We start from the raw sequence: 26,847 nt of genomic DNA, 5'->3' as shown, positions 1-26,847 counted from the left end.
TTCTCAATCTTAAATTCTTTATTTACAAACAGACACAAATCTCTGATTTGTAAGAATATTATGAGCATAAGTAGAAAGAAATAGCTTGAGACCATATCTTAGTAAAAAATGTATTCCTTATTATTATTGCCAATGGTGCCATTATTTGATAGTAACAATAGCAAAATTAATTGAATTACCAAGAGATACCTTCAAACCTAGCATGTGGACCAGAGCAATATAGTAGTCAATAAAGCACTTGCATATCAAATGACCAATTCAGTTCAAAGTTATGGCTTGCATATACCTTCATGTAACTTGAAAAGACAGGGCTATAGCCTGTGTATTCTTCAGGATAAACATAGCTCTTCAGACCTCTAAACCCTAACTTAGTAACATATTTTTATTTCACATTACCTAGATCTAAAAATTAAAAATATATATTATTTTATGTCTCTGAGTTAAAGTAACTTAGTACAACACTTATGAAAAGCATCGTTTAACTTATATTAATATCAATGACAATAACGTGGTAAGTTATATTAATATTACTGATAATTTAATTTCATTGGTATTTTAAAAAGTCATTTGACTTTTTTATTAATAGGGTTAAATGAATAAATATTTCTGCCCATTTAGTAGATGTATTCCCCATGACAGATTAATTAGAATATATCAGATTTCTATTTACTCAGTCACTCATGCTTTCAACCAATATTCATCGGATTTTCCAGTATTCATCGGATTGCACTCTAGCAAATCTAATACTGCTTTTCTCTTCACAGAGATCACACAGTGAAGATCCATAAACTAGCAATTATAATGCAGTGTGGTGTTAAAAATAATAACTGTAGAGTTTTAAGGAAGTGCCCAAACCTGCTTGATAGAATTTCATAACACTATAAAGAGGAATGATTAGAATATTTTGATTTACCTCCAATTTGTTCTATATACTTCATAGTTTCAGATCTGATATCAAGGTCTTTAATCCATTTGGATTTTACCTTTGTACATGGTGTTACATGGCTCTGAGTTCGCTTTTTTGCAAGTGGCTAACCAGTTGTGCCAACAAACACCACTTGTTGTAGAGGCTTTCCTTGCTCCATTTAAGATTTCTTGCTCCTTGAACAAAAACGAGGTAGTTGTATGTCTGGGGAATATTCTCTGAGTACTCTAGCCTATTCCATTGATCTGAGGGTCTGTCTTTATTCCAATACCATGCTGTTATGATAACTATTGCTTTGTAATACAGCTTAAAATTGGGGAAAATAATGCCTCCCATATTTCTTTTCCCAAGGAGTGCTTTAACCTTTCGAGGGTGTTTATTGTCCCAAATAATTTTTAGAAATGTTTGATCCACTTCTTTGAAGAATATCATGGGTATCTTTAGAGGAATCACATTAAATCTGTACAATGCTTTTGGGAGTATTGCCATTTTACTGATGTTGATCCTGCCAATCTATGAGCAGGATATGTGTTTCCATTTTCGCGTGTCCCCTCTTACTTCTTGGAACAGTGTTTTATAGTTTTCTTTGTATAGATCATTCACATCTTTAGTCAGGTTGACTCCAAGATATTTGAGTTTGTGTGGCACTAATATGAATGGGGTTGTTTTCTTAATGTTCCTTTCTTCCCTATTATTATTGATGTATAAAAAGACCATTGATTTTTGTGTGTTATTGTGTAGCCTGCCACATTGCTATATGAATCTATTGTTTCTAGAAGCTTTTTGGTAGTCTTTATGATTTTATAAGTAGAGTATCATGTCATCTGCAAACAGTGAGAGCTTGACATTGAGACTAAAGGCATCTTTAAGGAAGAAACAGCACTCTCCAGAAAAGTGGAAGCAAATATAAACAGATGGGACTACATTAAACTGAGAAGCTTCTGCACCTCAAAGAAGACAGTGCCCAGAATACAAAAGCCTCCCACTGAGTGGTAGAAATTATTCACCCAATACCCATCAGATAAAGGACTAATATCCAAAATATACAAGGTACTGACAGAACTTTACAAGAAAAAAGCATCTAACCCCATCAAAAAATGTGGAGAAGAATTGAACAGACACTTTGCAAAAGAAGAAATGCAAATGGCCAAAAGACACATGAAAAGATGCTCCACATCACTAATCGCTAGGGAAATGCAAATCAAAACAACTATGAGGTACCAACTCATGCCACTGAGATTGGCACACATCACAAAGAAGGAAAACAAGCAGTGCTGGTGGGGATGTGGAGAGAAAGGAACTCTGATTCACTGCTGGTGGGAATGCCGTCTAGTCCAATGGGGATTCCTCCAAAAACTGGAAATTGAGCTCCCATATGATCTTGCTATACCACACCTAGAAAAATACCCGAGGAACACAACAATACAATACAAAAATTCCTTCCCTCACACCTATATTCATTGCCACGCTGTTTACAATAGCCAGACTCTGGAAACAAACAAGACGCCCTTCAACAGATGAATGACTAAAGATACTTTGGTACATATACACAAATAAATATTATGCAGCTGTCAGGAGAGATGAAGTCATGGAATTTTTCTATACATGGATGTACATGGAATCTATTATGCTGAGTTAAATAAGTCAGAGGGAGAGAGATAGACTCGGAATAGTCTCACCCATCTATGGTTTTATAAAAAAAATTAAAGACATTTTTTGCAATAATTCTCAGAGACAAAAGAGATGAGGGCTGGAAGGTGCAGCATGACATGAAGCTCACACAGAGTGATGAGTGCTGTTAGAGAAATAACTACATTGAGAACTATCCTAACAATGTGAATAAATGAGGAAAGTAGAAAGCCTGTAAATCATACAACTACAATCATATTTGTAATCATGTAGTTTAAATAAAGATAAAAAAGAAAAAAGAAAATTTTGATTTAATATTAAATGAATTTATTGATGAAAAATCAGTACTAAAGAGTAGATAACTTCTGGATATATAAATAAAAGTTAGCTCTGTTTATGTAGCATGGAATACACCAATATACAAAAATACATACACAAATATAGATAATCTTGGGCATCATTATTTTTTATATTTTCAATATATTTTAAACATAACATTTTAAAGAATCTATGTCAAGAAATACATATAACATATTGTTATTGATAATGAAATATGACTCTTAGTTTATTTAACTCAATGCAATGGGACTATCATACAATGTATATTAAAAGTCATATAATTTTCTATTAATAAGACTTCAAAACATATTTAATGTTAAAATGTATCTTAAGTAATATAAATAAGTAGTTTAGACTAATAGTTTTGCTAAATTTTTTTCCACTTTGATCTGAAGTTCAAACTTAATTTGCATATATAAGAAATAATATTAACTCCATGAATCATTGCCTCAAATAAAAAATATATATGCTTGAGGGTATGGTAAAGATATTTCAATATTTGGTTATATATTTCTGTTGGTTGCAAAGACTATCTGAAGTCTGTAATAGTGAGCCTTTATTAAATAATTTTCTATGATAGTTCCTGTTAGGTAAACAACATGACAATGCTTAATTTCTTTAATATAGAGTATATTCTCTAAAGAGCCTCCAAAAGATATATTTAAACTATAAATCATATCACTATATATCCCCATCCAAAACTTGCCACAAAACACTCTACTTATTCCTTTCCTTATTCTGAATGAGATCGCTAAATATTGTTCTGACTTACAAGATAAATATGCGTTATCTAACTACATTTTAAATTTTACAATATCTCACCGATCTCAGCTCAAAGCACAGCCTTTTAGCTGTTATTGAACAGAATAAATATAATATAGCCTCAGGACCTTTACACTAGCTTTTGAATTTTATTGGTATACTTTCAATTATATGCAAGATTAGTTTCCATATGTTTTTGGTAGAGTTTGGCATTTGACATTTCTCAGAATGTAATTTAATAGAAATTTATTAAGGTCTAGAGCATTGTACTGGAGGTATGTGCTTGCCTTGCATGGAGCTGATCCAAGATAGAACCCCAGTAGCTCATAATCCCCTGAACATATTAGGAGAGATCCCTGAACTCTGAGCACAGGGTACTTCTCTACAAGTCTATAAAAGCCTTCAATTTCACTTTCCCCACATTCTCTCATTTTATTAGTTTGGTTTGTTTTGGACATAGCATTTAGGACAATCTGAATTATATTATATTCATATTTTAATTGACTACTTCCACTATAATTATACTTTGTGAAGATAGAATAATCTATTTTATTTTATAAAAAAAGCTCTATTTTTATTTTGGGCTACACCTAGTGATGTTCAGAGGTTACTCCTGGCTATGCACTCAGAAATTGCTCCTGGCTTGGGGGATCATATGGGAACTCCAAGGGCTCAAACCATGGTTTGTCCTGGGTCAGCCACATGCAAGGCAAATGCTCTACTGCTGTGCCATCACTCCAGCCTCCAAAAGCTCTTTTTAATACCTAACCTGCTGTGATATAAAAATAGATTTTCAATAATATTTATTGTTGACTGTAGCTATATATACTATATGGACTTCTAATACTTAATAGACTATTCTATGATAAAATAATGAAAAAATTATATGTATATAAGAATATAGTTTAAATGCATAACTTAATGAAAACACAAATGTACAGAGCAGCATAAAAATCCTTAATTGTTGATAAACCTACACTATACTCCAGACTATGAAAATGATCAATTTTTAAGACAGGACTTCTGGGATACAAAGATTACCTATGAAATGGGAAAATCTATTCTTCCAATACCCATCAGATAGGGTGTTAATATCTAAGCTATAAAAGGCACTAATAGAATTTTTCAAGAAAAATATCTAATCCCATGAAAATGGGGGAAAGAAATAATTAGACATTGTTTCCAAGAATAAATATAGATGGCCAAAAGACACATGAGAAGATACTCCTAATCACTAATAATCAGGAAGATGCAAATCAAAATAACAATGATGCATCAACTTGAGAATAGCACACATCACAAAGAACAAGAAGAAACAGAGAAAACGACTTTAATTCACTGCTGGTGAGAATTCAGGCTGGTCCAGCCTTTTTGGAAAAAGTAATATAGTTATTTCTCCAAAAACTGGAAATTGACTCCCATCTGATCCAGAGATACCACTCCTAGGGATATACCCTAGCAACACAAAAACACAATACAAAATGCCCTCTGTACTCCTACATTCATTGCTGCACAATTTACAACACTCAAAATTTGGAAACAACCCAGATGTCTGACAACAGATGAGTTGCTAAAGAAACTGTGGTACATCTATACAATGGAATACTATACAGTTGTTAGGAAAAATGAAGTCATGAAATTTGCTTATACTTGGATGAATATGAAGGCTATTATGCTGAGTGAAATGAGTCAGAAAAAGAGAGACAGAATAATCTCATTCATTTGTGAAATATCAGCAAAACATAAAAAGTATAATACTATTCAAAGACAATAGAGATGAGGGTCAGGTGGAATAACCCATGTTAGGAAGCTTGTCACAAAGTGATAAATGAAGTTAGAGTAGAGAAGGGTCTATTATGACAATACTACTTGGAACTGATCACTCTGGACAAGAACTGAATGCTGAAAGGGGATAAAGTACATACATTTCACCCTTTCATTAACAGTAATGCAAACCACAGTGTCAAAATGAAAGGAAGGGAGAGAAAAAAGAGAGAAAGTGAGAGACAAAATTGAAATGCCTTCTCCAGAGACAAGCAAGGAGTAGGGGGTGGGAAAGAAACTGGGCCATTGATGGCAGGAAGGGTTTCAAGTATCGTGAAGGGTAGTGTACATTCTATGACTGAACCCAACTTTGAACAATATTGTAACCATAATACTTAAATAAAGAAAAAAATAGGCTAATTTTAATATCCACTTGAGGATAGAAATCAAGACACAGATTTGAAATGGTAACATTTGCGTAAAGCCTGTATTATATAATCTTTATTCTTTTTAGTTTGTTTGTTTTTAGGTCATACAAAGTGGTGTTCAGGGTTTACACCTTACTCAATACTTAACGATTACTCCTGGCAGAGCTAAGGGGACCAGGTAGTATCAGGGATTAAATTATGGTCATTTTAATGACTAGCTACATTCAAGGCAAGTAATATACCCTTGTACTATCTCTCTGGTCCCATCATTTAGTACATTTGAAAGTGTTATTTATGTTATTATCAGTCAACCATTCAGCAGCTACCAAAAAGAAGCCACTGTGATTTAGTCATATTTTGTTTTACATAGATCTATATTACAGGAATCTAGTTTGTAGTGAATGAGTTACTAACTTATGTGAAATTATATTTAGTACAATACGAATGGCAGGCCATCGAAAGGCTAGAATTTTCTTGTATATATAAAGCTATAAAGGCAAAGTAATTATCATAGAAATCTCCCATCAAACAGAACATTTTCTATCAAACATACTAAGAAATTTGCAACACTTTAAAGGATCAAGTGAAATTACAGGGAAATGACTTATACGTATTATTTCATTCTCTTATGTTTAGGACTCTGAGGAAGAACTGATTGTAAAACAGAAAGAGTAAATATGTCTGTTTCAAAGAAAATTTTCTCAAAATAAGAAAAATAGATTGAAATAATGTGTAAAATGGTTTTAATGGATATGTCAAGTAAAATACAATTCAATTAAAAAACACTTAACTTAGAGCATATTGATATAAAATGTGAGGCATATATTTTTACTTCTGAGAGCCACCAAGTCTAAAATGCTGAGGTGACCATGCAGTGCTAGAATGAAACTTGGAGAACTCGATATATCAGAAATAACCCTCCAATTCTTTGAGTTATTGCTTTAGTCCTGTGATGTAAAAGAATGTCTAGGGGCCGGGCGGTGGTGCTAGAGGTAAGGTGCCTGCCTTGCCTGCGCTAGCCTAGGACGGACCGTGGTTCGATCCCCCGGCGTCCCATATGGTCCCCCAAGCCAAGAGCGACTTCTGAGCGCATAGCCAGGAGTAACCCCTGAGCGTCACCGGGTGTGGCCCCCCCCAAAAAAAAGAATGTCTGTAAGCAGGGGAGATAGTATAACAAGTAAAGTCTTGCCTTGTAGTGACTGAACCCAGTTTTGATCTCCAGCATGCCATATAACCCCCCCATCCCCAATAGAAGTGACCTATGAACACAAACTTAAAAGTAAGACCTAAAAAATGTTGGGTGTTGCTAGCAAACTAAAAATTAGACAAGAAAGTATTTTTTTTGGGGGGGTCACACATGGCAACGCTCAGGGATTACTCCTAGCTCTGAGCTCAGAAATCACTCCTGCCAGGCTCGAAGGACCATATGGGATCCTGGGATTCGAACCACCAACCTTTCTGGGTCGGCTGTGTGTAAGGCAAATGCCCTACCACTGTGCTATCTCTCCAGTCCACAAGAAAGTATTTCTAAGATGAATTGTTTCTCTCTCTTTACTATAATATAGGAATACTCTAAATAATTAATAAGTATATTTATTTTAAAAATGAACACCATCTTGATAAACTGCTCAACCTTAATTCAGTTCAAATAGTAACTCTTCTTTTGTCTCTATGTGTTACTTCTTTGGGGTTTGTTGAACATTAATGACAGCATTTATACATCAAATTATATGAGAATACTTGCAAGGCTCCAAAGAAATATTTATTAATGGATTTAATTTCATTACATATCCACTATTACTAATGTGTTAGTATTGTGTTAAACACCAACATTCTAACAACCTAAATATTCTTCTGCTTATAGGTATGTTTCTGTAACACCTTTAATGATAGTATAAACATCAAGTAGTATTTCATGGTTGATGCCTCAGGAACACACCAAAAGATTATTTGGCTCTTTACATATTCTTCCTAAGTATTTTCCAAACCTGCCTCATGCTAGAAATCATTCGAGCTGTATATTGAAAAAGCATGTTGTCATAGTTTGCTTTATTGTTTAAATGGACATAGGTATTAGAGGTATTTTTAAAGATCCCATGCAGTTTTCTAAATGCAATACAAATTGGGAAAATGGCTCTAATTCTTATGATAACTGTTGTGGTAATAGTAATTAATTGACTTAGAGCATGCTCAAGGTCATTCACCTTGGAAACTGTATAGATATGTTTTGAAATTTGTTATGTATGCACGAAAGCCTGAATATTTATGTATTGAGATAGGTTCTTCTCAGTGATAACAAGCAAAAAACTTGAGTGTTATTGTTATTTCTTCTTATAGATGAGAAATAGTATAGCATTTTCAATGGTAAAAGTAATTTCTTATTAAATTCACAAAAACAGCTTTTTCCTGTACTCTTCCAGAAAGAGTCACATTGTACTTTTTGCAGTGTGCTAAACTTTATTTATCTTTTTCTGCATGGAATCTTCTGACTGTTCTCAGGCTTCTGAGTACACAATGTCAATATTTACTAAGAAGTACTAAAAGCTTAGAAAACTTTATGCAAAAAGTAAAACTAACAACTGGGAAACAGAAATTCAAAGTCTTCAGTTTTGAAAGATTATGAAGAGGAAATAAATGTACTTTGTTTTTGCTTAATTTTCCTAATATATTAATTTTTACCTCACTTTCAACTTCTTTAGAACAAGAAATTTAACATCTCTTCTTAAATTTCTAGGGATTTAACACAGACAGAGCATAATGAATGCACACTATGCTTCACAATTTAAAATAAATTTTACTATGAGACTACAATAGATAGATGGTTGTAGCAATATTATAGTGACATTTGCCATGCATACGACCAATCTGGATTCAATTTCTGGCATCCCATATTATCCCTCACATCCAACCAGGAGAGATTCCTGAGTGCAGAGCCAGGAGAAATTCCCAAGCACAGTTAAGTGTGGTCCAAAAGACAAATATTTAAGTTAAAAATAAATTAAAGCATATACATTCATTTAGTTTCAGTTTTTTTTACTGAGAGGCATAGTAATATTAATTGATCATTTAATTCACATGACAGTTTTGTTAATAAAAGGAGGCATATGAGAACTTCTTGTAAGCTATAAAACTCCAAATCTGATTGAATAATAAAGTCTACAATAAATGGCATTTTCAATGAGCTCTTGGAAACTGCAGTTATAAGAGAAATATCATATATAAAGACCAGATCCTAAAGTAATAGAATCTCATTCAACACTGATGCTTTTCTTACCAACATTATATTAAAAGAAATATCATTTATTTGAGGTAAATAGACTTATGCCCTATTCAATCTGATACAGAGTAGGTATTCAAATGATGTTTTGCTGCTAACCTGGTCAGTAGTTTACCATGGACACTATTAAGAAGAACTCACCATTTCTAAATTTTATTTTGAACTCCATAGTTAATGTTATTATGCAATAGATGAAGAAGCAAAGCTTAAGAGATCAGTGACTTTTCCAAGGTCATACATATACAGTAAGCTGTAGAAGGACTTGGATCAAGGAGTCAATTAGATAATATTTCAAATTTCTTGATCTAAAAAATGGAACTGGAATTGAAGTAAAGTCTACAAAAAAGAAACTATGGAGGTATTGAACACCATAGAATAACACAGAAATTTAGTCATTATGGACAGTAGATATTTCAAATAATTTTCTAGCTATAGATGCATTAAAGATGTTTTTTAATTAGCATCATCCAAATTCTAAACACATCTCACTAAAACAAAAAGTAAATAAACTATAAGGGATTGCCACCACAAAATTTGCTTCTAAAGCATGACGAATATTGTGAAGCTCTCAAAATTGTCAGCATCTGCTTTGCTGGGACCCATCACATCTGATCATTTATTTGACAGAAGAACAGCTACAGCTTCTGCAGTTTTCCTTAAATTGCCAAGATTTTTCTTCTCCAATTAAATCACACAATGACAGCAGCAATTCCTTTAGGCTACTTTCTTACTTGGTCAGAAGGCACAAAGATAACAAGGCAAGGCTTGCAGCAGTATAAATCATGTTAAGAACTATCACTCAGTGGCTTCAGATCCAAATCAATGCTATGAAATATAGGATGACAATTGAAGTTGAAATGAAAAATGCCAACAACTTTCTCTGAAATTAAAACATTGCCACAGTTTACTAATAGTCAGCTCAGAAGGTAGGAAGATTTCCAGGTTTGCAGCCTCTGTTTTACCCACATTAAGCTAATTGAGTTAAAGACATTCAATTCATCACTTTGGTAGTATGATTTATTAGCAACTCACACTGACCTAGAGCAGAACGTGAAATGTTGAGCAAGCTATTCTCAAAATTTCAAGCCCAGCAACACTGAACCTATCAATATCTTAATAGAACAGAGAAAAAGAAGAATCCCTTTTCAATGCATTTCTGCAACTCTGATGAAAAAATAAAAATTCAATGCTCATTTTTGACTGAAATTTCCATGAAAAGTCAAGCCACATATTGTAAATCCTCCATGCCCAAATCCTGAAAATAAACAATCTTTTAGCAACCTGAAGGGGCAGTTTGAGATTAGTTCTTTGCTAAATGCAGCTTCCATTCAGCATAAGAAAACAATCTGGTGCCAATTTAAAAAAATGCAGAGAAACAATATTATTCTAGCTCTTGACTTTCACAGTTAATAAAAGTTCTTGACATTGACTAGTAAGCAATGAAAATTGCCTTCATAGAATACATAAAAATGGGAGGTCTGAGGTCAGAAACTGAATTCCCACATTTAGACTCAATCTTTGTTCATGCTCTGAAGCATCCTCAATCTTTCTCTTTGTCTTGAGAGACTAGTGATTGCTGCTGAAAGTAGCTATGGAGTCAAGGGTGACTCTAACATGCTGGATTAGAAGACCTTCTCCCATTTTTTCTGACTTGCAAAATAAAAAAAAAATTCTTTCTTTCAAGCAACATTTCTTCTCCTATCAGAAAGAATGAGGCAGATAAATCACAATCCAGGTTCTTAGAGATAAAAGATATTAAAACTTATTTTTCCCATAAATTCATATCTTGTAGTCTCTTAGACAATCTATATTATTATCTTCAAATTATCTAAACATCCTAATAGGTTTCAAATTATATAAAAATGTTTTTGAAATTGTATGCAATTATTATTGGTAAATATGTAGTAGTTTTTCACAGGATAATGTTCCTCATTCATTTTAACTTCTCAAAGGATGGTAACCACTTCAGAAAAGCCAAAATTACTCTTGGTGAACATCCTACTTTACCATTTAAACACATCTAAAAGGACAAGTAAAAGAAACCAGGGTGAATAAGATGGTTGCCTTCTCTGAGAATCATCTGTGTTCAATCCCTGGAACCACTGTGATCCCTTAAACTTTTCCTTGAGTACAGAAACAGAACTAAGCTCTGGGCATCACTGGGTTTCCACATACACTCTACCCCCCCAAAAATATAACTGTAACATCTCACTGAATATATGCATGTTGTTCAAGTGATCACAAGTTCACATGTCAGTGAACTCTCCCTATTTACAAAAAAGTTATAAAGATGTCTCCTTATTGTTTAACCTAAGGTTCCAGTTTACACAGAAATTCTATAGGAGAGTTTATTATCTTAAATAATTTGACTTGGAAACTACCAGATGAGCTGATTTTGAAACAGCATTTATCGTATATTTAATATTCCTTTTTTATAGGCCTTTAGTTCTCGTATCCACCTAATTGTCCCTTTCTAGAAACATTTCAATTTGCTGCTATTTTTCCTGAAGAAAAAACAAACAAACAAACAAACAAAAATGGTTACTCAGAATCTTAAGTCATGCTCTGGAACAAAGAAGAATACAAACTCTTTTCTATTGATATGATAATTCAATTAACACAACTACAAATGGACTTTTATCTCTTTCTAAATTTTATTTTATTGAGACCATTGTGATTTACAAAGTCCTTCGTAGTTGGGTTTCAGACATATGATGATTCAAGCCCAATCCCACCACCAATGTCCATCTGCCTCCACCAATGTTCCTCAACTGCAACTCATTCCACCCACTCTCACCCCCAGCCTCCCAGTATAACAGGCCCATTTTAAGTTTAGATCATTTAAGTCTGGGTTTCTTGATTCCATTGCTGTTGAATTTGGCTTGGATATTTAGTTTTATCATTTTTTTTGTTTGTTTTTGGGCCACACCCGGTAACGCTCAGGGGTTACTCCTGGCTATGTGCTCAGAAGTTGCTCCTGGCTTGGGGGACCATATGGGACACCGGGGGATCGAACCGCGGTCCGTCCAAGGCTAGCGCAGGCAAGGCAGGCACCTTACCTTCAGCGCCACCGCCCGGCCCCTAGTTTTATCATTTTTTAACACTACCAATGCAACTGAGACCACTTGACTCTGGCCCCTATCCTTAAATATTTGTGATTCTCCTCTTCCAATCAGTTTCTTTTCTTCTCCTTGCTATACTTTGGGGTCAAGTGTGTTCAATACAATTCCCATTTGAACCATTGTGTTTCTTCATGCAGTTATTCTAAATACCTCATATATAAGTTATATCATTCTGTATTTATCCTTCTTTTTATTTATTTCATTTAATATAATATCTTTCAGTTCTATCATATTATTGCAAATTGCATGATTGCGTCATTCCTTACAGCTATGTAGTATTTCATTGTATATATGTACCATATCTTGATATTCTACTCATCTATGTTGTACATCTAAGTGAATTCCAAGTCCTAGTTATTGTTGTGAGTGCTGCAATAAATAGCAGAGTGCATACATCTTTTTGAATGAATGTTTTTATGCCCTGTGGATAGATACACAAAAGAGGTATATCTGGGTAATATGGCAGCTCAATTTTGAGTTTACTGAGAACCCCTCATTCTGTTTTCCTTAGGGATTGGACAGGCAGCATTCCCACCAGCAGTGGATAAGAGTTCCTTTCTCATCACATTCCCACCAACAGAGACTGTTCCCATTATATTTTTAGTGTGCCATCCTCACTGGTACAAGATGGTATCTTATTGTTGTATTGTTTTGTATTTCTGTAATGATAAGTGATGATGAGCATTATTTTTATGTGTATGTTGGTCATCTATTGGTCTTCATCAGAGAAGTGTCTGTCCATTTTCACTACTCATTTTTTGATGGGGTATTTAGGTTTTTTGAAGTAAACTTTGTGATTAAGTTGTATATCCCAGATATCAAACCTTTATCTGATGTGTTAAATGCAAAAAAAATTTTTCCCAGTTAACTATATTTAAGTTTAGCCTGAGTTTCTTTTGCCATACAGATTTTTTTAGATTTGATATAGTTTTATTTATTCAATGTTTGATACTATAGCCTTTGTCTTTGGCATCTTATCATTGAAGACTTATTTGAAGCCCAAATCTTGGAATGTTCTGCCTCTGTTTTTCTTAAAGAACTCTATAGATTTTGATATAATCTTAAGGTCTTTAATACATTTTGAATTGATTTTTGTGTAAAGTGTGAAGTACAGATTGATCTTTAATTTCTTACACCTGGTTATCCAATTGTTCCAACACTATTTGTTGAAGAGATTGTCTATTCTTTTTCAATTTTTGGCTCCTTTGTCAAAATTTAGTTGACCATATTCTTGGAGATTTGTCACTGCGTATTCTATCATCAGGGAACTTAGTAAGTTAAATTCCTGCACATTATTATGAACAGATAAAATGAGAAATTTTTAAAAACAAAAGTTCTGAAGTTCAAAAATATTCAATCTACATGTCATTGATTTGGGGCCGCACCTGGTTATGTTTGGGGCTTACCCTTTCTATACTCATGGATCACAGCAAGGGCAACCCATCTGTACTATCTCCATCAACTAGTTTTCATCCTAATTTTTTTTTTACCAGTGAGCCATAACTCCTGTGCACTCGGTAGCTGCTGACCTTACAGTGCAGAAGATATGGAATTGTTCTTCAATAACATTCTATGCAAAAATATATAAAAGCTGAGTTTATCAACCCCCTATTTCAGTTTAATAGTTGAATAAGCATAATAAGTCCAAGGAGTTCAGATGAATTTACCTGTGACTCAAAATTGACCACATGCTTTAACATAATGTTCTGCCAATTCAGAAAGAGTAAATCACGGGCTTTCAGAGTGGCTTTGGTGAGTCAGCAGCCCTGGGGAAGGGAATGCTGCCTTAGGATTGAATCTGCTTCCTTGTCATTGGCAATTCAATTCCTTTGTAATGGAGAAAATCAATTCAACTATCTCTACCATATTTTTCGTACTACAGTTCATCTCAAACAGGCACTCTAATATTCCCTGTGTATATACCCACTGAGGAATGAATGTTGTCTCCTAGAATATGATTAATTTTTATTTAATCATATTTTGTAAGCAAATAGTTTCTGTTCAGTATTGATTAAAGCATAGATTTCTGTAACAGTTTATTTTCTCAAAGAGAGAGTCAATTCTCTTCAATTGTATCTTCTGCTGTTTAGAAAATCTCTGGAGCTATGCACAGTGATCATTTAACAAATAACATGACATCAGACAGATCAAGAGAGTGCTTCTCTAAAAGCAGTGTTCAATAGTGTTATTTGGAGAGACAATGACAAACACAGCCCCAGGTCTTGCGAAGTTGGATGAGCCTGAGCTTCAGACCTAATGCATAATTCTAATACACAGAAAAATTGAAGAACCACTTCAACTTATTAAATTAAGAAACTTTATATAAAAGCCATGACTATTGCAGTAGGCACTAGACAGGGAAAACAGCAGCACTGGTACTATAAAGTGCTCAAGACTATGCTATGGCCTTTTCTGAACATTTTAGTTTTAGGAGAGCAAATAATTTTTCTGAGCTTGTGATTTCCTTCCAAGCACTCATTTTATAAGATGAAAAGTTGGAATAGAGGATGAAATAGCATAGCAGATTATCTGGGTTTAATTCCTGGCACCACATACGAGCTGGAGCCCCTCAACTATTGCCAGAAATTATTTCTGTCCAAAGATCCAGACGTAAGCTGTGAACATGGCCACATATGCCCCCCAAACAAAAAACAAGTAGGACCAGAATAGTGGCTACAGTATTTTCTTGACCTTGATCACATCTGGAGTATATTTTACATCTTTACTCCAAACATACTTAAACCTGTCCACATTGAATAGAAGCAATCTCATATTTTCTACTCTATTCTCTACAATTCTAAAATTATACATTAAAATTACTTCACATCTATTAATAGTTTATACATAGTCTGTAAATCCTGCATTAGTCGTATTTTACTGCCTCTTTGGAATAATTCTCATTTGTGGGTAAATAATATAGTACTGAGACTGTCAGATTACCTGTTTTTTCCTTCCTTCCTTCCCTCCTTCCTTCCTTCCTTCCTTCCTTCCTTCCTTCCTTTTCCTTCCTTCCTTCCTTCCTTCCTTCCTTCCTTCCTTCCTTCCTTCCTTCCTTCCTCCTTCCTCCTCCTTCCTCCTTCCCTCCCTCCCTCCCTTCCTCTCTTCCCTCCCTCCCTCCCTCCCTCCTCTTCCCTCTCTTCCTTCCTCCCTCCCTCTCTCTTCCTCCCTCCTCCCTCCCTCCTCCCTCCTCTCCTCTCCTCCCTCCCTCCTCCTCCCTCCTCCCTCCCTCCCTCCCTCCCTTCCCTCCTTCCTTTCTTCCTTCTTCTTCCTTCCTTCCTTCCTTCCTTCTTCCTTCCTTCCTTCCTTCCTTTTCTTCCCTCCCTCCCTCCCTCCCTCCCTCCTTCTTTTCTTCCTTCCTTCCTTTTTCTCTCTCTTTCACTGGGCCATACTCAATGATCACTCCTGACAGGGGATAGGATGGCATTCTGGAAATCAACTTTGTCAGTCACCAGCAAAGTGATTAAATATAAAACCATATTATTATTTTTCCTAAAAGTAAAACAATTGATGAGATATTAATGTAATAAAGGAAAATGTAAAATTAAAATTCTCTTTGAATATGATTTATTTATTTATTATACATTATTTCTTTAGGAATCTAGTATTTCTGTTGAACAGATACAAATAATGTATTTACTGCTACAACAATAGTCAAGAGTTGAATAGAACCCCAGTATAATAATACAACAACAAACTTGAAAAGGTATATACAGGTTCTGACATATAAATAGACACAAGAAAACATTAAAGGTCTAAAAATATTTCACTCTAAACCTGGAATTGCCCCAATATAGTTATTATACTTTTATTGAACTAGATAGAGAAATATTTTCATATGAGACACAACCATTTTGAGTCCTTGCTTAGCTAAGAGAGTTGTATTCTCTAATTAAATAAATGTATTACATCAAGGCCATCAAGGGTGCAAAATGATCATTTTTATTGATAACTAATATTATATTGATCTTAAATTTGTTTTCCTTGCATACATATTCTTTATACTTTTTTTTTTTTGGTTTTTGGGCCACACGTGGTAATGCTCAGGGGTTACTCCTGGATATGCGCTCAGAAGTTGCTCCTGGCTTGGGGACGCCGGGGGATCGAACTGTGGTCCGTCCAAGGCTAGCGCAGGCAAGGCAGGCGCCTTACATCTTGCGCCACCGCCCAGCCCCTCTTTATACTTTTTTAATATAAAGTAATTGCTCATCCCTGAATACCTTTCAGGAATCAAGTACTAATTGGTGAATATCCATATCTTTCAAGCAATCTCTTTAGCAACCTAATGAAACCATATTGCTAGATTTATAAAACAGGATGTTAGTAGGCTTGCTAAAGATCACGGCTATAAAACAAATAACAAGATTTTAAACACAACTAGGTCTGAATTAAAAATCCATCTGCTTTCCATGCTATGCTATTACTTTTCTGTAATTCTACAACTCAATCAATGTCAACACTTCTTTTCTAATGTATATGTGATGGTTTTAATAGTTTTTATATAACCTTGGTAATAAATATCTGAAAGCATGGCCATTAAAATGTATCAGCTTTTTATTGTACATAAGCATATATAAAATTTTATTCATATTACAACATCTTCATTGTAAACAGAATACTAGTTATATTGTAGTGCTAGGCAACATTAGAGAGTTCCATGCACTTTATTTCCAGTTCTTTTAGAAAGTCTTAGCAGTAGTGAACTATTATACTCAAGAAGTACTTTTGTGTACTAAATTTTTAGGCATTTCAATGCTACAAATAATTACTAATGGTACTTTTTAGAAAGACTGTCCATTTCATAAAATCTTATTACTGATATAGTTATCAACCAATATATTGGACAAATTATTTATTATTATTTCTATAAATGTTTTATATATGAGAGAATAGGTTATTTGGATGTCATTCCACTGACCTTCATTTTTAAAGTCATAGAAAAAGTCCATTAATCCACAGAGAAATAATTCTAGAGTGTGTTCTTGAATAATAAATTGTTCTACTAGATCCTTTGACTAAAAACACACTATTTTTCTCTGGTTATAAAACAGAATCTTTAAAGTTTTCTACAGGCACATTAGTGATAATTGAAGCAAGAATGTGCCTAGAACTAAGAAGGTAATTTTGTGTCTGGATTTTGTAGACCTATATTACTGTTGTATTGCCCTCACCTATTTCTTTCTGCCAAAGTCTTATCCTGGAACAAAATACATTATTCACATATTCCCAGACCTTGTGTCTATTGTCTAAGAGTTTCTCAATTTAGTCTTGTAATCTCAATTTCTTCTCCAAGATCAGATGCTTTCTGAACCATAAATCAGCTACTTCCACCATCTAGTGGCAAGAGATATAAATGCATGCTTTTATACTTTTGAAAATAACTACTTTAAAATAGCAAAATCAGTTTAGTTTTGTAATAAATAATATCAGTGAAAGCATCATAGCCCTAGATATGTATATTTTTGTTTACAATCATGGTATTTTGTCAAATACATCTTAAAATATTTTTAATTTACTTATTAAGAAATAGTTAAGTGATGTCTAGTGCTTGTAAACATGATTCTAGAAATTAGAGATGACTATATACTTTTGTATGCTATGGGCTAATGCAGTGTTAAATTAATCATTGCCTTCCTGTCTCCTTGGTTGGTACTCTTTTCTCTGAAACATTTTGGTTTTGCTTTCTGTACCTCATTTTTTAGCAACTCACCCGTTTTGCTGAGAAGTCTCATTCGTAACAATTCAACTAACTAAACAGAGGACTCTCACTGGCATTTCTAGATCACATCTCTAAATTTTTAAATAATTATTTCACACTTCCTGCCAGACCCCACATCTGACAAAATACAACATAACTACTCAAATTGAAATTTTCAACTCTAAACCTAAGATCATCTAGACCCACCATTAAAGATGCTCATTAACTAGCCTAAGTTTCATTTTATTATACTCCTCTATGCCACTATTCAAATTAATCATTTGAGTGCCTCCATATTACTCTCCTTTATTTTCTGTGTTTAGGAAGTACCAAAATTCTGTTAAGTTTTTATCCTATGGGGCAGGAGCGATAGCATAGCAGTAGGGCGTTTGCCTTGCACGCTGCCTACACTGGATGGTTTGATCTCTGGCATCCCATATAGTTCCACAAGCTGCCAGGAGCAATTTCTGAGCTCAGAGCCAGGAGTAACTCCTGAGGGTGCCAGGTGTGGCCCAAAAACTTAAAAAAAAGTTTTCATCCTAAGTAAGATTTTTTTTTAATTGAATCCTTCCTCCATGTCAATGTTTCTGCCTTCTTAGCTCTCCGTCTGTTGTATTTTATTTGATGTCCTTGTGATATCGTAGTTTAACTGGTTTTTTTCTTTTATACTTAAATTAATAATACTTTAATATGTAAATTTGACCAGACTTTGGAAGTGCTGGTGTGAAAGCAATGGAACAAAGTGGCCTTAGTTATGTCTCTTACTTGCAGTTCTGTACATCAGTTTCCTCATGCATGAATAATCTCCCCTATAATTTCCCCAAATTTGTAATTCTAACAGGTTCTCTCATATTTTCCCACATTAATTTCACAAATGCACAGCTATTTAAGGACAAGAAGTTTCTTCTAAACACACATACTCCCAATTGGCAATAAAATTTTTCTGAACTGTTTGTTCTAGTTTCAGTGAGAATTAGAAGACAGAAAAACCAACTTTATCTGACTAAAGCAACTTAAAATAATCCATGAAAGATAGTTTTTAATCTTCCTTGTAAAAAAGTCACTGAATCTAAATTGACTCTAAGATAAACCACACAGATCTTAGAAGATACCTGTCAACTTTACTTTCAATATTCATCTTATGGCATATCGGAAATGTATTTTAGATATGTAAACATCGGAAGTTTGAAATTGATAACTGAAATTTGCTTAGAAAAGAAGAAAATAGAAAGGAAAAAGCCAAAAGTTTGTGTCTTGATTTTTTTCTAATTTTATATAAAACTCACTAAACTCCCCACATGTAATTATAACTGCTTATGTTATAACTTATAAAAATATATCTTTAAAAAATTTGGTAATGCACTTGCCTTACACTTGGCCAACTGGGTTCAACCCTTACATATGGTCCCTCGAGCTCAACAGGAGCAAGTGGTGCAGGGTCAAAAGAAAACCCTGAGTACCCCAGATATGACCCCCAAACCTACATATTGACATATATAAGAAATATATTAAAAATGAAAACAAGTTTCTCACTTAGAGAGATAGTACAGCAGGGAAGACACTTCTAGGTTTTCCCCCAACATCCTCTCTAAGCCTATATAGGAGTGATCCCTGAGCACAGAATCAGCAGTATATTTTGAGCATAGCTGGATGTGGTCAAAACTAAAATGCCAAAACCAATTCTTTACATAAATAATTATATTATTTGTTATTTATTATTTTTACTTAGAAAAAAATTTCATATTTTCTAGACTTGGCTGGTTTGCAGACATAACTGTTTTAAAGAAAGTCACCACCAACTTTGACATATATGGAGTTGACAAAAAAACTGAATTTGGGATCTCTTTAAAAAGAGCAGAATTGTTTAGAGGAAGATGTGATAAAGAATAATGAATCAGGGGCTGGCGAGGTGTCGATAGAGGTAAAGTGTCTGCCTTGCAAGCGCTAGTCAAGTAAGGACCGCGGTTCGATCTCCCGGCTTCCCATATGGTTCTCCCAAGCCAGGGGCAATTTCTGAGCGCTTAGCCAGGAGTAACCCCCGAGCATCAAACGGGTGTGGCCCGAAAACCCAAAAAAAAAAAAAAATAAATAAATAAAGAATACTGAATCAAAAGCCAGAGACTATAAAATTCTTGCACTCCCAAGACTTGGGAATGACCCAGAGAGAAAAAAAAAAATGCATGCTTCACACTCAGGAATCATAGCTCAGTGACCTAGAATGACCTGAAGCAACCTCCCAGAGCCAAGTCAAAGGTAGCACAAGCACTGCTGGGCATGAACCAAACAACAATAAAACTGCATTCCTATTTACAAATTCTATGAGTAAGCATTTTATTGATTTTGTTGCCTAAAGCTAGATGATTATAATCATAAATCAAATAACATTTGATCAGTAGTTATTCTATGTCAAATACATCCTAAGTAGTTACACTTAAATATTTCATGTAAATAGTCCAAAAATTCAATGAGGTAAATATTATTTTCCCTTTAAAGATGATAAAACATGGATATAGAAGTTAAGAATTTTGACCAACATTAAATACAATGAATGGGCTGGATTTTAAATGCAGGAATTTTTAAAAATATTGTTATGCATGTATGAAGTTTTTATGCAGGTATAAAGTAACGTCACTCAAAGCAAAGTGACCTTCTACCAGTCACCTCATGTTATTTCCATTCTAAGGCATCATTCCCTATCAACAAGATTCAACACACATTCCCTTAATTGGCACTTTCAGTTAAGTTATTCAGAACCAGTGCAATGCCATCACATAAAATCTTTCTTGCCCTGTTACTCTAAATGTTGATAAATGTGATCATCAGTAGTTGTCTTTTTTCCTCTAACAAATGCTTTTCATCATACCCTCCAGTTTTATCCAAATTGCAAGAGCTAGCTGATGATTTAATCTTTTCTTATAGTTTCATAGTATTCCATTGCATGTAACTAGAATTATATATTAAGTAATTCACCTGTCTCCGGACATTTGTGTTGTTTGATTACACTGGCTATTGTACTAAGCACTGCAACAAAAAATGTTTCTGTTTGTTTGTTTTCGGCCGCACCTGGTGGCACTCAGGAGTTACTCCTGGCTATGCGCTCAGAAATCACTCCTGGCTTGGGGGACCATATGGGACACTGGGGGATCAAACCACAGTCTGCCCTAGGCTAGCGCATGCAAGGCAGATGCCTTACCACTTGCACCACTGCTCCGGCCCCAGAAACATGTTTTTATGTACATTTTCAATTAAATTACTTTTTGTGATTGGGGGAGGTAGATATCAAAAAGTAAAATAGCTTAAATATAGGCATTTTAATGTATTATCAAGTTCTTAATATCTCTTTTTCTCATACTTCATAAAGGATATACTGTTAGATCTCTGATATTTCACAGAAAGTTTCAGAAATTAGAACATTGGTCATAGAGTTAGAATAAGTCATAATATGAATAACTGGTTATGCTAAAATCAGAATGTATTTTACTGCTTTTTTATTTTCTCATTATCTTCTATAATAAAATCTGTTAACACTGAATTGACATTTAATGAATTGATATGATGTGTGAAAATATTCTTTATATTTTCTCATAGACTAATATATTTTTATGGAAGATTCTAAGTAGCATCTAGAGAGGAAAGTATTCCCATCTGTGGTAAAATAAGCCATTCTCTTAAATTTGCTGACATATTGCATTTACACTGCCAACACATACTTCAGTCTGATAAAAAAAAAACTAATGAAAACATACTAATCATTGCTCATCTATCAAACAGGAGTTAAGTTAAAACAAAAGCTTATGAATGATTTCTTTTAGTGGTTGACCCAAATGCTAAACATATCAAAGAAAGCAAAGATTAAAATTATACAGTTTTTATCAGAATTTTTGTCTTTTTTAGCATTTCTCTGATTAATAGGGTACCTTTAAAAGAAAATAGTACAATTTTTTTCATAGCAGATTTTGCAAATAATTGAATTATGGTAATATGTTCACTTTTTTGACAAAGTAATTAATAACAAAAATGCATGTGCGGGGCCGGGCGGTGGCGCTAAAGGTAAGGTGTCTGCCTTGCCTGCGCTAGCCTTGGACGGACCGCGGTTCGATCCCCCGGTGTCCCATATGGTCCCCCGAGCCAGGAGCAACTTCTGAGCACATAGCCAGGAGTAACCCCTGAGCATTACCGGGTGTGGCCCAAAAACCAAAAAAAAAAAAAATGCATGTGCATAGGATAGAGTAATAGAATAGCTGCTAAAGTATTTGCTTTTCACAGAGCTGACAGGTTCAGTCCCCAGCACAACATACAGTTCTCCAAGAATCAAGAAAGATCTCTGACCCAGAGAGATAGCATGTAGGTAGAGTGTTTGTTTGCCTTGCATGCAGAAGGACGGTGGTTCGAATCCCAGCATCCCATATCATTCCCCGAGCCTGCCAGGAGCGATTTCTGAGTGTAGAGCTAGAAGTAACCTCTGAGTGCTGCTGGGTGTGACCCAAAAACCAAAAAAAAGAACGATCTTTGCTCACTGCTGGGTGTACACTCCCAAAACAAAACAAAACAAAACAAAAAATGAAGGGAAAAAAATAAAGCCCAAAGGTGTGAGTTCAGTGCTATGCTGATAACTACTCAGCTACTCTCATATCTACTTAGGTAATTTGAAAGCAGCCATGATGTTACATATTGTGCCATGAAATCTTCAAACATTACACATTATAATGTATTTTCATCCCATAAAAAGTGTACATATTTATCACCATCTTTATTTACAGAAAATACAGTATTTTCAGTAAGAAAATCTAAAAGAAAATTTTGCTTAATACTTTTGAGGGACACGAGGGAAACAATCTAAATTTACATTAGTCATTTCACAGTCTGGGTGTAGAAGTCCTGAATTAACTCAGCTTTACACCCTCTTCACAATTGCTTCCTGAGTCATGCCACTAAACTGTGGTTCCCAAAGGATCAGAATTATGACTCCATCATTGGTATACTATGAGTTTAGTGCATTTGCTTTACTACTTCTACTTTGATTATAATAAAAGGCAAAATGGCTTTCTGAGATTAAGTACATGAATTCTTTTAGTAAGATGGAAAAATACTGATACTTAAAAAGTTTCCATGTTATCTATATTCTCAATTTTTTCTACTCTGTATGGCTTGGTGTAAGGAAAAGCATTTGTTTAAAATATTCCTCCCACCAAACAAGCAAGTTTTGTGTGGATCAAGTGCATCTTTAATCACACAAACTAGTTATGGATCCTTAGATGTAGGCCTCAGACAGAGACAAATGTTCATTCTGCTAGAGAAGCCCTTTCATCATCCCTCTACCAAGTCATAACCGAGACTGAACAACTCCTAGGAATGCAGAACTACTGTTTTACAAAGTTATTTGTTTTGGATGTGAGCAGAGAATATATAAATGGAAAACATCAATACTCATATTGCCTCCAAATATTTCTATTTATTATACTCAAAGGTTTTCCTTTGAGGTTTGGGTGACACCAATTCATATATTTTACCTACCCGTCCTTGAAGTGAAAAGAAACAAACTGTATATCCTTCAACTATTAATGTTTACTTGTCACGATGAAGCATACCATTTCTATCTGTGATTAGAATTTTCAAAGACTCACAAGAACTTCACAATGCACTTCAGAGGCATAAAATACACATTATTTTATGTTACAAATCTTTACTTACATTTGACAATTATCATAATGTTTTAATTATTTGGTATCACCTAAAAGTTGTTTGATAATACAAGATTTTTTTTTTACTTTTCATTTTTGGACCACAGCTGGCTATGCTCAGAACTCCTGGATCTACATTCATTGGATTACTTCTGGCAGACTCAAAACATGGGTACTGGGGATCAAACCCTGGTCGGTTGCATATAAGGCAAACACTCTATCAGCAGACATATGATCTTGTTGTTACAACTGAATTAAACATAAGTGAGCATTTCTTTGATGTTTTTATAAAGTATAATTAGGTCCCATGAAGCATAAAGTCACATTTAAGCTTGTACTTTTCATTGTTGCAGAACTGCCTTCAAGTTATAGTGGACAAAATGTTCTGCCTCACAAAATAAAGTTTCTTCAGCAGTGACCTCCTAGGACAATTTGATAGCTTGTTTAAAAACTATTCTCTTCTATTATATAATTTTTCCCACTTTTTCTTTATTCTTTAACATTAATGGACATTAGCAAGTTTATATTCAAAGCACAAAATCCTCTAGCACTACAAAAATAAAATGGCAATAAAAGTGCAACAAAGAAAAAATCTGTACCTCATCAAATTATTTATTTTCATAATATCAGTCAACAAAAATGTTTAAAATTAAAGAAAGCATCAAAATGCTATAAAAGTATGACATCAAGATTAAGTAAATATAATAAAAAATAAAGGTGTTGATTATCCTTTTTACGCATTTCCCTTTTTAGTCAGGATGGCAAGACAGTTACTAGGTGTTATCAAGTTATATTTACTTTTATTTGTTATATCTAGGAACAAGAAGAGAGAACCAGAGGTAGCATTTAAATAAATCCTTAATGTACTGCTTGGCTTTTAAAATATTTGCTTAGCTTGTTTTCCCTTTCAATTTTTCACCTTTGCCTCTGTCCTTCACTCATTCTCAGTCAATAAAAAAATAATCCCGATATTTACAGAACTGAAAAAAAAAAGTCTTTATACTAGGATTGCTAGGTAACCATCCGACACACAGAAAAGCACTGGCAAACAGAGTCCACTGTCAGGTTTGAAGATTTATTTTATTGGTGCTGCTAAATAATCTTCCTTACTAAATCAATCAAAAAACCACAGCCATGAGTGCTAAGAGAAACCCGACTAACCTTCAGAGGAGAGATGTGGGACTGCAGAACATATCCATGAACATTTTCGATTTGAGACAGGTTCTTTTCGGACACGTGCACAAGTTCAGGGCCCCTTACTTCATGGGTTAGTCGAGGTAAGGAATGATCATGTGGAGCATCTTCATCTTGATACCGATACTTCTAGGAGAAAGGACAAGAAAGAAAAGCATCAGTGTTTGCAAAAGGTGCAGTATTGATCCCTAAATTCTGACTCATTTACTGGATACAGTATGTATATCTTGTTTATGTCCTATAAACTCCTTTGTATAAACCTTTTATAAATCAGGCAAAGGGTGAGTAAACTAAAGAAGCCATCGATCTTGACCATTAATATTACTGATGGCTTGTATCTTAAAATTAATGAATTAATTATTTTTGGTTAAGGTACTGCATTGACAATTGCATTGTTATTGATGGTATTGCCATACTTAGCTACATCAACATCACCAAAGTGCTCAAAATCCTTCACCTTTGCCCTTCCGTTACCTGATTTTGGCTGAAAATATACTCTGCATGAGTGTATTACACACTATGAAAAAAAAAAGTCTATGTTATATAATCTTTATGAAAGACCTAAATCATACTTGTTTATATCTTTTTTTTTTGACAAATGTGTAATTGAGTACAGATTGAAAATTTTATGGTAATCACTAAAACAAAACGAGTGTGCAATGTTAGGAAGCTTTTTTGTTTACTTCAAATTTTTGTTTGTCTCTGTTATGCACTGAGTCATTAGAAAGGCAAAATAGTCCTAAACAGCATGTGGCATAACAAAATGCCTTCCTCAGGAATTGCTTTATACTGGATATATGTATGTATTTATCTGGTATAAAGAAAATAACTTTTATATATGCACATATCCACTGTTATTATTTAGTAGGTTATTTTGGGGGTTGGAAATTTGCTAAATATTTCCATATAAATAAATGATAATTGATTCTTTACTTTACTTTAAATTGCAGAAGGTTCAAGTTACAGTTAGAAGGGGAACCATGAACTACAGAGAGAATACATTATATGAAGATCATATACCTGAGTAGTTGAAGATATAACCCTCCAAATGACCAACAGAGTTAAATTTGTGCTTAAATTTCTAGGTCAAAGATTAAGAATGGAAGGAAAAAAAGTGCTGGTCACACAAAATAGAATTTTGGTACATCTCATTATAAAAATTTAATTATCTTCAGTAGCGTTAGAAAGTTTTAACTCCCTTGGAAATGGAAAATTCTCCCTTGGAAATTCCAAATTGCCTATGAAAAAATTTATATCATTTGCTTTCTTTATATTAACTTGAAGAGGAAGTCTCTTTCCCATTGGAAGACAAAGCATGTTGATATAAGTTAGTTCTGCTCAGATAAAAACTACAATTTTCGAAGATGCGTTTTTCATATAGAGACTTTCAAATATCAATTTAAAGGCTTTGTTTATGTTTGGAAGATTCCCTGAGGGGAAAATGAAAAGTAGTATATTTTCCTTTCTCTCTGGTTTCTCTTTTCTTTACCATCTTTCTCTATGTAACTGTAACAATAAAAAATAACCTACAATAAAGAACATACTTTGAGACCTAGGGAAGCTTACAGAAGCAAAAAGGGTCAGAACAAAAGTGCAGTTGTGTAAAATGAGTCTTAGATATGGGGTCAGTACCTAACTTCATCATGACCTGGGTTTTCTGTTCTTTATTTCTGCTTCTCATTTTTTTCTTTGCAACTTTTCATTTTGTCCCCCACTATTATGAGTATTGGCTTATCTGGTAAAATAAAAGAAAAAAATTGCCTCCTATAGCAATAGGAGCAACCAATAGCAACCAATAGCACAACTAATACAATATTGTTTCATTAAAAACCAACCAACAAACAGTTCCATGTGAATGGCAAAGAGATAATAGAGTAGGGCTCAAAGCAGCATCTTAATATCATCTCAGACAATAGCAATTTCTAACTACTTCCTACTACCAGATATTGTTCTTTTTGAATGATATTTTATTATATAAAACTATAAACAATTATGGGTCAGAGCAATAGCACAGTCGTAGGAAGTTAGCCT

General features: G+C 34.1%; 1 protein-coding gene across 7 annotated transcripts in view; it reads right to left on the bottom strand.

The window, feature by feature from the left end:
* DLG2 (discs large MAGUK scaffold protein 2) overlaps positions 1 to 26,847 on the bottom strand; it is a 2,242,830-nt gene that overhangs the window by 1,015,761 nt on the left and 1,200,222 nt on the right. For 5 of the 7 annotated variants that reach the window (XM_049780036.1, XM_049780021.1, XM_049780026.1 and 2 more), the window contains one exon: positions 24,784 to 24,945. In XM_049780036.1, the coding sequence (XP_049635993.1) occupies positions 24,784 to 24,945 (162 nt within the window). The remainder of the gene's footprint in view (positions 1 to 24,783; positions 24,946 to 26,847) is intronic. The other 2 variants (XM_049780023.1, XM_049780027.1) reach the window with 1 other exon arrangement.

Source organism: Suncus etruscus, chromosome 9, assembly GCF_024139225.1.
Source record: "Suncus etruscus isolate mSunEtr1 chromosome 9, mSunEtr1.pri.cur, whole genome shotgun sequence".
In the NCBI taxonomy this organism is placed as follows: domain Eukaryota; kingdom Metazoa; phylum Chordata; class Mammalia; order Eulipotyphla; family Soricidae; genus Suncus; species Suncus etruscus.
The sequence above is the reverse complement of the archived record's forward strand: the minus strand, read 5'-3'. Positions and strand labels throughout refer to the sequence as shown.